The sequence below is a fragment of the Crassostrea angulata genome, chromosome 4 (genome assembly GCF_025612915.1).
Source record: "Crassostrea angulata isolate pt1a10 chromosome 4, ASM2561291v2, whole genome shotgun sequence".
Classification (NCBI taxonomy): domain Eukaryota; kingdom Metazoa; phylum Mollusca; class Bivalvia; order Ostreida; family Ostreidae; genus Magallana; species Magallana angulata.
The window spans coordinates 29,856,307-29,871,826 of record NC_069114.1 but is presented as its reverse complement, the minus strand read 5'-3'; the positions used below and the strand labels follow the sequence as shown (position 1 = coordinate 29,871,826).

The following is a 15,520-nucleotide window of genomic DNA, read 5'->3' as shown; positions in this document are numbered from 1 at the left end:
TCAAAAAATATTAAATTTAAGACACTTAATTCAGTAATTATAGGTATTACTATTTCACACTTCATTCTTATGTTATATTATGTAAAGTACAACACACAATGATTTGAAACAAGATTTATTCATTTGGTTGTCTTATATACATGTACATTTATTATTATTATTTCTATGATTTTTAGATACCAAATTTGTACCAATCTACAAGATATGAAAAAAATGCATTAAAATAAAAAATTCTACATCTCTATTTCTCTTTCAAAATTCACAATTGTTTTGGTCTTGTATATAATTTAAAAAATATTGTTGAATGTTAACTAAATACAAATACCAGTTGTTAATTGTGTTTTCTTGCTTGTTTAATACTTGTGTAAGCATCTTTACAATTCACCCATGATTTATCCATACAAAATATCAAATTCTCATAAAAAGCCTGACTATGTTATCCACAATGGACATATCCTGTATAATAGTTATTGCACTTCTTTGTGTGTGGAGAGTCACCAAAACAACCATGTGACCTCTATTGGACTTAATGTCACCCCAGTCTCCCAAAGGTTCAATATAAGGACCAAGTACTGGCCTGCTTCTCTATGAAATCATATTGTGAATAATTACACTGTGAGAAGTCTGAACAATATTTCATAATTTAAAGATTCATATTCCAACAAAGAAATTCCTTTATACCTAATTTCGTCATTGGCTTATTTCTATGGAGACAAAACCAGTACTTGAAAATAACCTATTTTCCCCCAAAACATGGTGTCATTAAATTGGTAGTAGTTGAGGCCATGTGAAATAGCATACATGTATGAAGTGTGCACGCACGAAATACAAAAGCAATTAAAAACTGAACACACAAAGCACCCAGGTGTGTGAATTTCATTACATTAGAAAGCCCCATATCTCCTACACGATGTTGTACCTTGTAATTGAATTATGAACAAATAATGGAATTTACTGGTAAAAAGAGAGAATAGAAAGTTGAGCTTCCCTTTGACAAGATATTCTTATATAGCTACAGCTACAGTTCTTGTTTTAGAATGAATACCAGTATTCATAAATTACTACTGATAATTCTATGACGATTTCAAGCAAAATAAAAATGTCATTTTTTTGTAATTTAAAGACAACCCTTGTAACAAAAACATCGCACAAAGTCAAAAAACAAGACATACATGACTACTTAAAGCATTCTTGCACAGAGAGAGAATGTGTGCGTGTGAACATAATTTTATTTACGTGAACCATGGAAGACCGGTTGGCCAACTGAATGATGCTAGTATATTGGAATGCACCTTAAGTTTAGTGTATAAGGGCAAGAATACATCATACCAGCACTAACAAATAAATGGGGCTCTTCAACCGTAAAACATTACAATACAACTGCTGCAAATTAATTGTATACACCAATGCATATACCACTTTAAAAAGGTAAAAAAAAAAAAAAAAGCACTTGTTCTTTTCCCACTCCCCCTGCCAGCATTATTTGTCCCTTGGATGTAAGTTGATCATAAATAATTCAGTCTCTAGTCGTATGCTGTATTAGAATGTTTTCCTGTGAATGGCTTTCAACCCTTCCTCATTGTATTCTCGCTTTGATACCCACATCTTTTTAAATGTGTCAAGAGAAGCTAAAATTGACCCACTGCAAAAGAAAATTAACATTTATTCAAGTTGATGCTCATGTTGGATAATACAAGTTTAATTACAGTTAAATATACTAAATGTTGAAAATAGAATGAAAAGGCCCTCATAAAAAGATTAAAACAGTGAAAGAATAATAAAGTTTTTTTCCTTATGAAATCATCTGGTTTGTTTATCCCAATGCATGTATATAAATGTATATGAACAATTTAACTGGTATTTTGCAAATTATCATGCAACTTTAACCATTGCCAATGTCATTTCATGAAATGTTGCAGTATGAAATTTTAGACGTAAAAAAAATGATAAAATAAAAGTTTCCAAACTTACCCTATCCAAGTTGAGTATAATCTTTCTTGTGGTGCAGATATCTGTAAGAAAGCCAAAAATTAAGAAAGATAAAAAAAATATACCGGTAAAGCTGCATAAAGACTTATTCTATGTACATCCAGTACATGAATTTCACATCTAAATCTTGGTCCTTACCCTTATTTTGATATCTTTGGGTGCTAATTTCTTCAGTTCACTTAACAGTCTATCACCAAATCCTAAAATTGAAAATTTCAGATACATGGAATCATATTCACATGTATTACATTTTCATACATTAACTATTGAATTAAATGATACATTTCCATTTAACCTAGACAGAACTCTGACAATCTCTTAAATACTCAAGTGACTTACTTTTGAAGAGTGTTGATCCTCCAGAAAGGACCACATTAGAGAAGAGCATACGGCGTAGATCCATGTCTGACTTTCTGATGGAGTAGGCGAGCACTTCATGTATACCTTCATACTCTTCTCCAATTAAATCTGGACGAAATAGAACTTCTGGTGCTCGAAACTTTGCTGGACCAATCTAGGGGTAACAAAATATACTGATGTTAGTTAGGTAACGACAAATTATTCACAACTTTCAAAGATAATAAATATCACTGCTTTTGATGGCCTTGATTTTGTTACAATATATCCAACTTTTCTCTAGGCATAATGCGATCTTTTATTTTCCCCCTCCTCCACTTTTGAGCATAACTTCAAGGGAACGTTCTTGTCATTTCATAACTTGTTGATACATTAAAATGCATTTTGTATAGAACTGCTATTTCAACATTTTTTTCCGTAGAGCTTCACTTGGCTTTCTCCAGATAGAAATCCTGCATGTCAGTGGAATGAATCTTTAGATTTTGATCATTAATACATGCATTACCAGTGACACTTCTCTTTCCAGAATCATGTATTAAACTTTACCTCTATAACACTACCGTCAGGCAGAGTGTACTGTGATTTTTCTCCCTCCACTGTCTCCTCTTTCAAGGGGTTATCAGATAAATAACAGGCTCTCTGCAATCAAATACATTTAGCATTACAATCAGAGATCAAAATTACAGTAAAACATAGCTTAAGGGAAAAAGTTCACATTGAAATCAGTCTCCCAAAGAAATTTTTATTACAATTATTATAGACTCATCAGATGTAAAGAATTACACCAATAATGAATCAAAATAATTGCCTGTCCCTGAAACTTTGTTATAAGAGTGCTTTACTGCATTTCTAAAAATCAAAGAAGCAAATATTACAGAGAGATATATTTGTTTTTTCAGGGGAGTTGCAAAATATACAACATCAATCAATCAAAGATTCAAGTTTCTGATGCATGCTGCTCCTGATTCTTACCTCTTTGATGGTCCTTACGATTTCCAGTTCAGCAGAAGTGTGGAAGTTGTACCCCTCCTTCCTAAGAAGAAGTCGTAGGTATCGAGTGACATCTCGTCCTGCTACGTCCGACCTCATTATGCTATGGGGCATGGCAAAACCCTCGTATATTGGTACAGCATGCGTCACACCGTCCCCCGAATCAAGTACCACACCTGTGGTTTTCCCTGTGGCATATCTACAACCAAAAGTACACTTGGAAAGTGAAATCTTTAAAAGTAATCTTACAGTACAAGACATTATAGTGAAAAATTTCCACATTCTGGTATTTTTCATTTACACATACCTGTAATACGCATATGGAGATAATGAGCAATCTAAGTAAAACACATGTTTTATCAAATATATTCAGTCTATAAATATTGTTTCAGTCTTTGTTTCAGACAGAGTGAACAGTGTACCGGTACCTTTAATAGTTATGCAAATCGCTGTGTGATAACCATAAATTAATGACTGCCATAAACTCGAAAACTATATGCTACACATCAGAAAACTCTTGATGATAACCCTAATACAGTTCATATTTTTACATATGGAGCACAAAGTACTTACAAACTAAGCACAGCTTGCATTGACATATATAATGCTGGTACATTAAAAGTCTCGAAAAAGATTTCGGCTGCTTTTTCTCGGTTTCTTCTTGGATTCAGTGGAGCTTCTGTTAGCAGCACAGGATGCTAAAAAACAGACAAAAAATATAGGCATCATATCAACAAACCAAAAGGAGAGGAATACATACATGCACTTGTACAAATCACCATTCATAAGGATTCAAACAACTATAACCAGAGTTACATGAAAAGGGTTTTCAATCGCTTCAATTTTTACAGTGATTCAATATTCTAAAGGGGTTTTGAAGACATTATACCATTTTCACAAATTTTAGGTTGCTTTTGAATTATTTCACAAGTGATTGCCCCATTTGCTTATGCATTCTATGAGTTTTAACCTCCAAGTTCATCAGAAGAAGGAAAAATCAATCAGTTCCTGACTGCAGGGGACTAAAATTTAAATCTACTACTATATTAAAGCCCTTGCAAGGAAGCATAACTAAAAGTGTTTTTTTTTAATTACTGGCTATCTGGTTTTAGAAAAGATTTTTAAAACATTCCACCCCATTTCCATATGTTCTTAATTATATTCCCATGCAGTTCATTTGAATACACTTAGAGGGTCTTCCATCAGAAATATTTTGAACCAAGATATGTTTACTTTGAAATTGGCTAATTGGTTCTGGAAAAGAAGGTGAGATGAAAATGTAAAATGTTAAGAATTTAGTCATTTTTTTTATACAAAAAGCTGAGCATTTGGCATAGTTATGCTAAATATCTTACATCATGAAAATTACTTTCTCAGATGTTAAATGTTGAACCAAAAAAAAAACATATATGACTGAACAATACCTCTTCTGAAAAGGTTTGTAGTTGGTCTTTGGAATAAATGTACTGCCAGATTCTCTCCATGTCATTCCAGTCCTTTACAATTCCATGCTCCATTGGATATCTTATAGTTAGAAGCCCTCTATGCTCCTATTGAAAATATATACATAAAGTTCACCATTTTAAGAATTCTAGAAGTGCATATCAAAATAGTTATATACACCAATCCTCAATGACTTGTTAATAAATCACCTCTGCCTCTGGACCAAGGAAGACATCTCCTTCCAGTGCCCCTGCCATAACCCTCACATGTTTGGGCCTTCCAACACTAAAATACACAGCATTAACAAATGTACAGAGCTTGTAATTGTACATGTATTCAACATTTTACATATGTTTGTGTACAGTAAAATACATATAGAGATGAAACAGGGTTGAACAATTTTTAATTTACTAACAGCATAATATTATTTATTCCATAATTCTTTATTACATTTTATAACTACAACCGGCATAGGGAATGAAACTAACTTTGATATCAATTATAAAGAATGTTTGCTGTGTCTGTACTACACTTTAAATGTCTCTGAAAATACTGTGTTTGTTGATTATTCGTTATCATACATGTACCTTTCAATCTTACAATTTCAGTAAACACTTAATCATCTTTCAGTTTCCTTTAATGAATTGTTTCTCTGAGAAATCTTAAATGAAAATGAACAAAAAATAGCTTATTTATTGATACTTACAAGTTTGGAAAGTGGTATTTAGGTACTTGGTCACCTGCAAAACCTGCCTTGATAACTCCAGAACCCTGAAAAAGTCAGAAAAAAGAAGTAAGAAAATGTCTTTTTTTTCACATTAAGAGAATGCCAGTTGACCAAACTGAGCAAGAAATGACACACAGGAACTTCATAAAAAGGTTACAAATAGGCAAGAGTTATAATTGTGACCTTTATGTTTGGTCAGACTCCTTTCAACTGTCTAGTTCTTTTCAAATGTTAAATATTGGGGTTGTTTTCTCTCAAAAGATAGCTATTTTTCATTACATCCCATTACAAGAGATTTTATATGCTACCGGTATATACAAATCTTGAAACGGTTCATTACTAAATATTAGTTGATTTTGATTTATCATTAATAAATCCAACTCATATAAAACAGTCTAAAATCACTACTGTACACACTGAAGAGATGAATTAGATCTATTGTTCTAAAAAAAAAAAAACCCGTATTTTTTTTGCTAATACCAAATAGAGAAGCTTGATGCTAAGTTCAAAACAGCTTGAGAGGATACTTACTCAGTTAAAAATCACAGCTTAAAAATTATTACAGTTCTGACTTCTCATAGCTATTACAACTCTCTCATTGGAACTTTATTCATGTCCCATTTTCAAATTGTCATTCTCTACAAGAACCATTTCCCTGTTCCAAAGCTGACCATCTGCTAGATAGAATGTTCTATCGTTAAATTGACAGATGTCCTACGGAGCCAGTTTAAGGATAGAATTCGTCCCCTATACTTGCTTCTTAGCTGTTTACGGTCGCCATGTTAATGATAAAATCAGACATTCCCGGTGTGCGATTTCCGACAAAATCAAAGGTGTATATTAACAAGATGCCTTGCTATGACCCTTAAATGGATATTTTGTGGACTTAACTATGTATGCATGTTCAAAAAGTTTTGCATAAATTTATAAAAATATTTAGTTTCCTCTGTAGATTATTTTTAACAGACCTAAAATTGATGCAAAGCAGATCCACTTCACAACTGCTACATTGCAAGTATATGCAATATTGAATGAATTTTCACTGTGACCTGAGTGTAGTCTGGTCACAGTAAGATTAATCTTTCTAACCATCTGCCACACCCACTCTACAATCTATTTGATTTCCGATATTCAGACAATAAAGGGCTTTGATTTAAACACATCTAAAATTTGGGTTGTATTTACCAATTTAGTTATTATCCTGTAGATGGTTACAAAATGTTGTCACATTGTTGTAAGGAAATAAAGTAACACATCTGTAGTGCACAAAGCCAAAAGGGAGGGAATCTTTTTTATGTTGCAGTCAGTCAAGGTCTGCCTAAACGTATAATTATTACAAAACTTAAAGTTTGAACACATTCAATCACAGTGTCATAAAGACCAATGTTGCCATTTACAATGAAAACCGAGAGAAATACTTCAGATTTCAGCATACAGAGAAAACTCGGTCAGACCAGAATGAGTCATTGTTGACATTTGCCGGACTTTTGAAAGCAGGACGGTGAAGCTAAGCTTACATGTGAAATGCAGTGTACCGTTTGCTTACATTGTCTATCACAACGGGCTGGTTAGCTATCACATCTGCGTAAGATTCCATCTAAAATTTACTTCTCCAACTTGCAGACACATTCATTTATTGATCGGAAGTGCATACAAGTTAGACCCAAGCTGGTAATAATTAATGAGTCCGGAATAGTTGCCATTCACCACCATGTAGCTTCATATCAAAATATGAAAAAAACGAAATAAATTTGTGGATATCTAATGCAATATGCATATAGATCTATGCGATGATCCAGGCCCCCCGGGGGGGGGGGGGGGGATGGGGGCACCTGCCCTTTTTCCACAACCCATAAAAATCCGACTGCAAAATTCAATATTGAATACTGCATCTTCAAGATGAAGTTATCTTGAAAAACTGGTGAGGTCAAATAAAGTCGTTAAATTACGGGATAAAAAGACATAATAACATTAAGTTCTATAAACGTATTATAAAATGATAATGACGTGATAAAAATGTTAAACTTCAGGGCATGTAGCATCGTTTTCGAAAGTTGGGGGGGGGGGGCGACTTATCATGACCCCCCCCCCCCCAACAAAACAATATTCTGCAAATCCACAAATTCCGGGATGGGGTATAGTAGTACCTACAATACAACTGCTACAGTATTTTATCATTAATATTCAAAATGTAGGAGGCATGCCCCCCCCCCCCCCCCCCCCATCCGATGCTACATGCCGGGATCTTCGTTATTACATGACGTACTACCTTGTTACCAAAGTTAAAAAATCGAAATAATGAGAGATATATGAAGTCGTTTTCAAATGTACACGGACATGTAAAATACTGTACAGACTACCAGATCCTGATTACAGGATTTTTATATACATGTACTTATGCGCAAAAAAAAATGTAAATACGAAAGCCCTTTGAAAAAAAATAATAAAATTTATTCCTGTAATTATTCGCGAAAATTTCGCATTTATTCACAAAGTTATGCCTTTATTCGCTAAAAAGTTTGTTTTAAAGTTTCAAAAATAAGCTCACAGGGCTTTCATGTAGATCATGCAGTGCTATCCAAATCAAAATTTGCATATGGCAAATACTATTCCAGCAGGCAACAGGAAACTTTCCTAAGATATGACCTAAGTGTGTTCCTAAGATATGACTTAGGAAAAAAGTTAGGAACATCCTAAGATCAACTTAGGACACGTCTTAAGATGTAGCTCGACGGTAACTTAGGAACATCTTAAGTTAGGATATCCTAACCTTCTACAACCATTCTTATTTTTCACATTTATTCATTCAGATCGAATTTGAGAGACTTGTGTAGGGATGAATCATTAAACATTTTGCCAGAAAATTGTACGTCTCGGTAGCTAACTTTAAAATAGGCCTAAAACCAGTAATTTTTATGTATACATTTTAAAAATTTACATTTACCTAAATATATAGTAGTGACCAATAACAACTTAGTTTGTTTTTGGTTTTTTTTTAAATGAAACACCCCCCCCCCTCCAAAAAAAATACAATATTGAAATAAAAAAATATCACACGCCCCAAAAAATTCAAATAACTGTTCTTTTTTTTTTTTTTTAGAGAAAATATGTATCAGGACAGAATTGGTTTACAAGCAGATAATTATGTAAACAACACGTGTGTATTGTCATTAGATAATTAACATTTGAGAATCTTGTCATTTAAGTATATGTAATATACATAAACTCGCGATTTTTATAGAATTTGAAACGTTACATGAGGGAACACATGTACCCTTACAAACACAGCCAATTTCCCTTTAATCTGCAATATATAGAATACACGAACATGTTAAATAAGAAATAAGTTGTAATATATTTCGAAAATATATAAATACAGTTCATTCAACATTACAATTTTTTTTAAAGATTGTGTTTTTTTTTCAGAATAAAGTGATAAAAATTAGGAATGATCACGCATGGCTTATATAACCCGATGTAAATTTACTTTTTAGCAAAGGACATTTATTTATTATTATTTATTATTATCAAAAATTATTAAAATCAAAACAATGAATGAAACGCATTAAGTGTACAGTGTAGATAAAAAAAAATAAGTGAATAATTTTCATTCGTCAAACAGAGATAGTATTTGCACAAAAAATTCTTAAAAATTTGTCAGCTCCCAGGCAGGCATGTAGTAACGGGGACATCGTGAGAGTTCGGGGTCCCCCTCCACGTCATTTTGTTAAAATGAACACACATGATAGAATAAATGACTATCCCCCCCCCCCCCCCCCCTCCCGGATTAGGAATTTGATGTTTGTCGAAAATGCTGGAACTGTGGAAAATATTGCTTTATTATACCGGTCTTAAGAAAAGGCTTCATAACATCCCAATATCCCCAAAAACGTGATTTTATAGCTTTAGGATGGTCTTAGGACAAGGTAGGTGTTGTCCTAAAGTTAGGACAAAGTTACGGCGGTTCCTACATTTAGGAGAGCTTCGAGAAACAGACTTAAGACTAAGACGTATCCTAAGACGTACTTAGGACACACCATAGTCCTAAAATACCTTCGTGAACATGCCTGCAGATTCTTAGTTACCTTAATTTTAGTATAGGACAGTACGTTACACAGAATGAACAGCTCAATTTCTGATAAGTGAGGGTTACAACATTGGCTACTACAACTATTTGCATGTCTGGGATCAGCCTATTTCAATTGTCAAGGGGACAGTTTCTTATAAAAGTAATCATATTTGTCGTCATATGATGATAATTAAACCATCCACTGGAAAATTAAGGGTATAGAACCACTTTTTCAATGTGTCTCACATGAGAGGTGAGACATCCCCCATGAAAAAATAGGGATTTCTAAAGGATAAATACACATATTAAACGATATTTACAAAATCCTTTCTGAATATAATATATTCTGTAGGATGTAAGTATTTCCTACAAAAAAAATAACGAAATAATTTTTAGTTTTGATTATTGAAACGTTTATTAAAATTATTTGTTTCAAAACCAGTGCACTTATACAAGTAGAACCATTTTAACAAGACCATGGACTTTCGGTAGGATGTAACCATCTATTTCTTGTGTCAAAACAAGTTAAAAATGACGCTGATTTCAAGCGAAATAAACACGATTGCGTAGTCTTAACTCAAAAGTCAGACAAATCGTGTTAATTTCATAGAGCCATGGGTGAATGGCCAGCAATGAAATAGACAGGCCTACGTCACAATGCTGTTTAACACAACTACCCAAAGTCCACGCTCTTGTTAAAATGGTTCTAATCTTTGTGGCATTGAGAAAACCCAGTCACAGTAAGGAGAAATGCTGACCTTAGATAGCAACAAGGGGAAATTTTTAACTTGACTTCAAGGTTACCAAGCTCGAGTTACAGTATAAGTACGTATGCCCCTAGCTGAGTCTTTGGCTAGACGAGGTTTAAAATCGGGTATCGAGAGAAAGGGAAAACTGAAGAAAAATATTTGTCAACACCTGAATATTTATAGAGGGACATCGTGCCCTATCACTACCTTTGGTTAAGAGACTGGACAATAATATTTTTCTTATTCAAGTTCATATATACACAATTAAGTTGACACACTTGTCTCACCTTTGCACAGTAAGGTTATGTTATATAGGTTAAGGTGCTTTGCCATTTTCATTCTACTACACCACCTAACCCGATCAATGACCGCGCGGCTGGAATAGGGTAAAATTGACACAAAAAAAGTTAGAGACAACTCAGTTGGGATGTCCTTAATTAATATGCTGAGTCCATAAGTACAGCATATACATTTTTTTTTCGATTTATGGGCCCAAGAGTTTAGTAGCCTAGCATAGAATTTAAAATAATAGAAAAAACAAACATGACCACTCCTTTTTTGGGCTACATCTAAATGATCATTGAAAAATTTTTCAAAAATGCTGAGTCGTCAAAAGGTATTCATTAGAATCTCAATTAAGTGTCAGTGACCTTGCTCAAAGAATACACTTATGACCACTTGGTCTGGGCCACACTATGTCAAAAAGTAGTGAAATGATGGCTCTCCTGGTCGGGTAAACAACGGTATTGGATTACATACGAAGGTTAAGATTTAAGAAGCCGAGCTGTTGTTGTTTTTCTCAGTCCCGGGTACATTACATTTCAATGGTCGACGGATCATATTTCACGTTGTTTACAGCATGGGGATTGGTGAGATCAGGCTTGAGGATTCCGGTTCTAGAAAACTCTTATAGAAGCAGTGGTGGCAGCAGATAGTACATGTACTTCGTCTTATTTTCTGTATTTTTTGAAGAACGAGCTAAAAATTATCGACATTTGAACTTTTTGAGATCTCGTACTTAAAAGGTACCATTTTGCCGAGGTAAGAAACGATAAAGGTACAACTGATTTTTTTGTTCCATTTTGCTGTCCCAAAGAATTATTCGAAAAGATAATTTTGTTTGTCAAAAGATGTTTAACATCTTCGATTGACATCATGCTTTTGAAATAATTACCAGGCGATTTTAGTTTATATAATCTATAATTTAAGGGCACGAACCGTTCAAAAAGCAAACACAGCTCATAACGATTGCCCTCAGTCATTCTTCTCCCTCAGAGCTTTGGTAAACGCGAGAAAGAGAAAGACAATGGTTACAAGAGTTCACGTTCAATAATCGAAGCATTGTGTTTTTACAGAATTAATATTTGAGGCGTTGAAAATGGAACTCCAACACAGAAGATTCTCCTGTATGACCGAACAAGGTAGGTAGTTTTTATATCTTTTAAGAGAAAAGGGGAAAAAATTGTTGTTGATGCTGGATGGTCTACAACAAAATATCCATAAGATCTGCCTCAAAACTTAAAATATGATATTTAAATTTGGCCAGAAACATTACTAATCTTTTTAGAAAAGAAAAATATTTTAGATTTAAAATTTGTACATTTTCTATATCGTAATACAGAACTCTTCATCTGATGGAGATAAATAAAGTCTAAATATGGCAACAACCACTGAGCTCTCTTAAAACCCCACGCACGAAGTATAATCCTCTCATACCGGAGTTCAGTTAATTTTCATTCATTCATAGGCCTACGTACAATGAATATAACTTAATTAGTACCGGTATAGACTCAATGCTGTGAGACTGACACCAAGCTAGTTTGTTTAACTGGTTAAGGTTGGAATTTAAATTTCTTATGACAATACAATTATCAACACCATATCATAAGCGGCTCAACCCGGATGGCAGTGGTAATGGTACTTAACCATACATATATAAAGATATTATAAAAGTATACTTCCGATCGTAAAATAAGATGATTATTATAAAAAAAATAAAAGATTTTAAACTTAATATCCGATCTTTTGATTTTTTTAAAACGCCTTTTTGCAAAGAATGTGATGTTACTCAATTGTTCTGGAAGCCTGATTTTGCCCGCTGAGAGTACGCTTTAAGAAAAGCCAAGCTAAACAACCAACAATTAAAGGAAAAGTTTTGAAGTACAAGCACTGCTCAAGTTTTGTTCGATCCATGGGATGTCTGTTATCGCTTTCCCTTTGTTTGCAAACACTAAGGCGGTGCCATGTAATGATTAAGGTAAAACGATGGGAATTGTTGAGGGGATTATTTTTGGAAGGAAGGGTGAAAGGACTTGTTGTGATTCCAACTATATAGCGGTTATCGCAAGATAAACGAGGGGAAAAAAGAACCCACGGGCAAGACAGGAGCCATAGAATTTCAAATAGAATTTTGGCAAGGGTAGGGGCAAATATTTTTTAGAGTTTGTCGTTTTTATCAGTGAGAAGAAATATAGCAGAGGGTATGTTAATTTAATAGAAATAACACAACGTGTTTCTGTTACGATATGTAGTATATAATTAGACGAGACGGATGCAATAAGAAGGCGGTAAGTCGCATCATTGCGGAGGCTATTATATGTATTGCGCGTAACTATACACTAGTTGACGTACCTACTTTTAAAGGTTGTCTTGAGATGAATATGGGCCTATTTATTCATTAGAGGCAATTATTTAATTAATGCATACAGAGTTGAGTCAAGGTGTATTTAGAGCTTTTAAGCGTAGGATACAGTGAACTTTATCTTTTTTTTGTCTTTTGTTTTTCAGAACACAATTTGTTTGAATTAAGAGAGAAAATGAGCGCGTTGATGAAAAGCGCTTCAACGGAAGAAATCATCAACGAACAAACATCGCCATCGCAGAGGAAAATTGGAATCATTGGTCGGATGAAAAAGAAGCTGGCAATAAGCTCCAGGCCAAACAGTTCCCAGTCATGCTCGTCGCTAGAGAGCAATGTCGACGCCCTCAGCATCTCCCCGTGCGAACACGAGCTGGAACTGTCGTCTGACAGCTCAAGCGAAGAGGAGGAGGACCACCCCCACAGGACAGTACCCCGAACCTGCCACATAAATGCTGTGTTCACATTCGACAACGATTCTTACCCTCGGGCAAATTTGATGCAGATATACGGATGTGAAGGTAAGCAGAAAGGATGCTTCAAGGACGCGACCGATGTGCAATGTGTGGACAAAGGGAAGTGCATAGTGACTGATATGATCAACGGTCGTATCTCGACCTTCAGCAGAAATGGTCGAACTAAAGTCATAAGATGCAGTTGGGCACTGAGGGAACCGTGGGCCACGACCGTCGTCTCAGAAAACAAAATCGCGGTCACGTCGAGAAAAGACAAGAACGTCTCCGTCATTTCAATGAATGGGGACGTTCTCTTCTCGTTTGGTAGCCGATTTTTTCAGTGTCCTTGTGGTATTGCAGTGGACAAAAACGGTCGTTTCATTGTAACAGATATCTTGTCCAATGAGGTATCGGTGTTTTCCCCTGAGGGCAAGTGGTTGTTTAACCTTGGGGACCCGCTTTCACCCGTCCAACAGTTCTGTTGTCCCCGCTACGTCCATGTCAGTGCGTTCGGTGACATCATTGTGTGTGACTCTGGAAACCATTGTATTAAAGTCTTCAACGAACATGGCAATTTCAAGTTTACTTTTGGACAATATGGTCGACAGGAGGGAGCATTCAAAGCCCCTTACGGCGTGACGTCAGACGGGGAGGGGAATATCATTGTAGCAGACCATTACAACGATCGCATTGCCTTGTTCTCGAAGAATGGAGAATTCTTAAGAAACATTGTGAGTTCGGAGGACGGACTCTATCACCCACAGGGGGTGGCATTATCTAGCGATATGCGATTGTTTGTTACCCATGGGAAACTGAAGGCCACTGAAGTTATTGTGTATTCATTCAATGACGATGAAAATGAAATGCTGTAAAGTTGCTTGCGTTGCGATAACCTATTGTAAAGCTAGTCTCCTTAACAAACGAACCATCAAACTATTCATGTATGGAGTAAAAGTTTGGCTTATGTCATAAAATACAGAGGTCTCATTGATTATCTTAATATCATGTTAATTTACAGATGAATTTTAATTTGCAAATGATTAAAATTCTAAGAACATTAAACTTGTCCGACTTTTGTTACGAAGACAAATAATGGTACATGGTAAAAGAAGATTACAAATTGCATTTGGTTTGCTTCATTTTGAAGTAATAAAATGTAAATTGATACACAATATTAAAAATCAAAGTTACTTAACGATGTAGTTAGTGTAGTTCTTGTTTATTGAAACATATGTTCATTTTAAAACATATAAATGAACTATCAAAATTCATCTCCATCTCAGAATATTGCATTTAGCAGAACTTTTTATGTAGGTGCCTAGCGAAACTTGCACAAGGGTACTAGATTAACTTATTTTTTCAAAATTGAGAGATGGCAAACAATTCCTTATTTTGTCTAGTAGGTGCGTCAGACTGACCCTAAGAGTTGTCGAATTTTTAAATGGATTAAACGGTGTTAAACCTATCCATAGAGTTTGTGTAAATTTACATTCTCTTCTAGTTTGTAAGTTGTTGACTTTTTCCCAATCAAAACTCGGTGGGATAAAAATTCCTCTTATGGCACCACTGTGTGTTAACATGTCCATGTACTAAGTACATGGAAATTACTTTATCTCTATGCGGAGTTAAATTGTAATGAAAACATTATGTAATATGAACAGTGTAATGTCAAATTTACACTGTCACAGCAATTTTGATAGAAAGAATAATTTGATTGATTGTCTGTGATTTGATGATTGCATTGCACTTAAAAAACATGATGAAAGTATACTAAATAAATATTCTTAGTTTTTAAGAAAAAGGAACAAAAGTGACATAAATTTTTTTTCATAAATAACAGATAAGGTTGGAAAACGTCAAATTTTGAAACTCTGATATAGCCATCACTGTGAAAAATTTATATTTTGTACCCATCCTGTTTTACAGTTCAATTTTATGATTTATCATTTGATGTTTTGATTCATCAACTCTAAAACTGGATCATTTTTTTCGGATTACGGATTATTCAAAGCTACAAAGACATGTATTGGGTTATTTTTCCTTATAAAGAGCATGTTATTTATTCATCGTATATGCATGTCGTTTATCACTTAGTTTTTATTC

General features: G+C 34.4%; 2 protein-coding genes across 3 annotated transcripts; one reads left to right on the top strand and one right to left on the bottom strand.

Annotated features, from left to right (window-relative positions):
* Positions 1-99: 99 nt before the first annotated feature.
* On the bottom strand, positions 100-7,175 carry LOC128182578 (alpha-centractin). The gene is made up of 11 exons (XM_052851294.1): positions 7,053-7,175; positions 5,486-5,550; positions 4,989-5,064; positions 4,761-4,886; positions 3,910-4,034; positions 3,319-3,535; positions 2,893-2,985; positions 2,329-2,503; positions 2,128-2,189; positions 1,972-2,012; positions 100-1,642 (listed from the first exon to the last, which is right to left on the bottom strand). The coding sequence occupies exons 1-11, from the start codon at positions 7,101-7,103 to the stop codon at positions 1,540-1,542; spliced, it is 1,134 nt and encodes a 377-aa protein (XP_052707254.1). The 5' UTR covers positions 7,104-7,175; the 3' UTR covers positions 100-1,539.
* A 3,967-nt stretch (positions 7,176-11,142) lies between these two features.
* On the top strand, positions 11,143-14,395 carry LOC128181142 (tripartite motif-containing protein 3-like). 2 transcript variants are annotated; one of them, XM_052849428.1, is made up of 3 exons: positions 11,143-11,365; positions 11,680-11,745; positions 13,112-14,395. In XM_052849428.1, exons 2-3 carry the CDS (start codon positions 11,703-11,705, stop codon positions 14,287-14,289), a joined length of 1,221 nt encoding a protein of 406 aa, XP_052705388.1. In that variant the 5' UTR covers positions 11,143-11,365; positions 11,680-11,702; the 3' UTR covers positions 14,290-14,395. The 2 variants fall into 2 exon arrangements, with proteins under 2 accessions (XP_052705388.1, XP_052705389.1); XM_052849429.1 differs by lacking the exons at positions 11,143-11,365; positions 11,680-11,745 and adding an exon at positions 11,798-12,743.
* Positions 14,396-15,520: the final 1,125 nt, after the last annotated feature.

What these genes read in the sequence shown, in the direction of transcription:
- LOC128181142 (XM_052849428.1), top strand. Translation starts at nt 11,703, where the DNA reads ATGGAACTCCAACACAGAAGATTCTCCTGTATGACCGAACAAG. An exon ending in CTCCTGTATGACCGAACAAG is followed by an intron (nt 11,746 to 13,111) that starts GTAGGTAGTTTT and finishes TTTGTTTTTCAG; the next exon opens with AACACAATTTGTTTGAATTA.
- LOC128182578 (XM_052851294.1), bottom strand. Translation starts at nt 7,103, where the DNA reads ATGGAATCTTACGCAGATGTGATAGCTAACCAGCCCGTTGTGATAGAC. An exon ending in TACAAACCTTTTCAGAAGAG is followed by an intron (nt 4,035 to 4,760) that starts GTATTGTTCAGT and finishes TCTGTTTTTTAG; the next exon opens with CATCCTGTGCTGCTAACAGA. An exon ending in ATGCAAGCTGTGCTTAGTTT is followed by an intron (nt 3,536 to 3,909) that starts GTAAGTACTTTG and finishes TTTTGGTTGTAG; the next exon opens with ATATGCCACAGGGAAAACCA.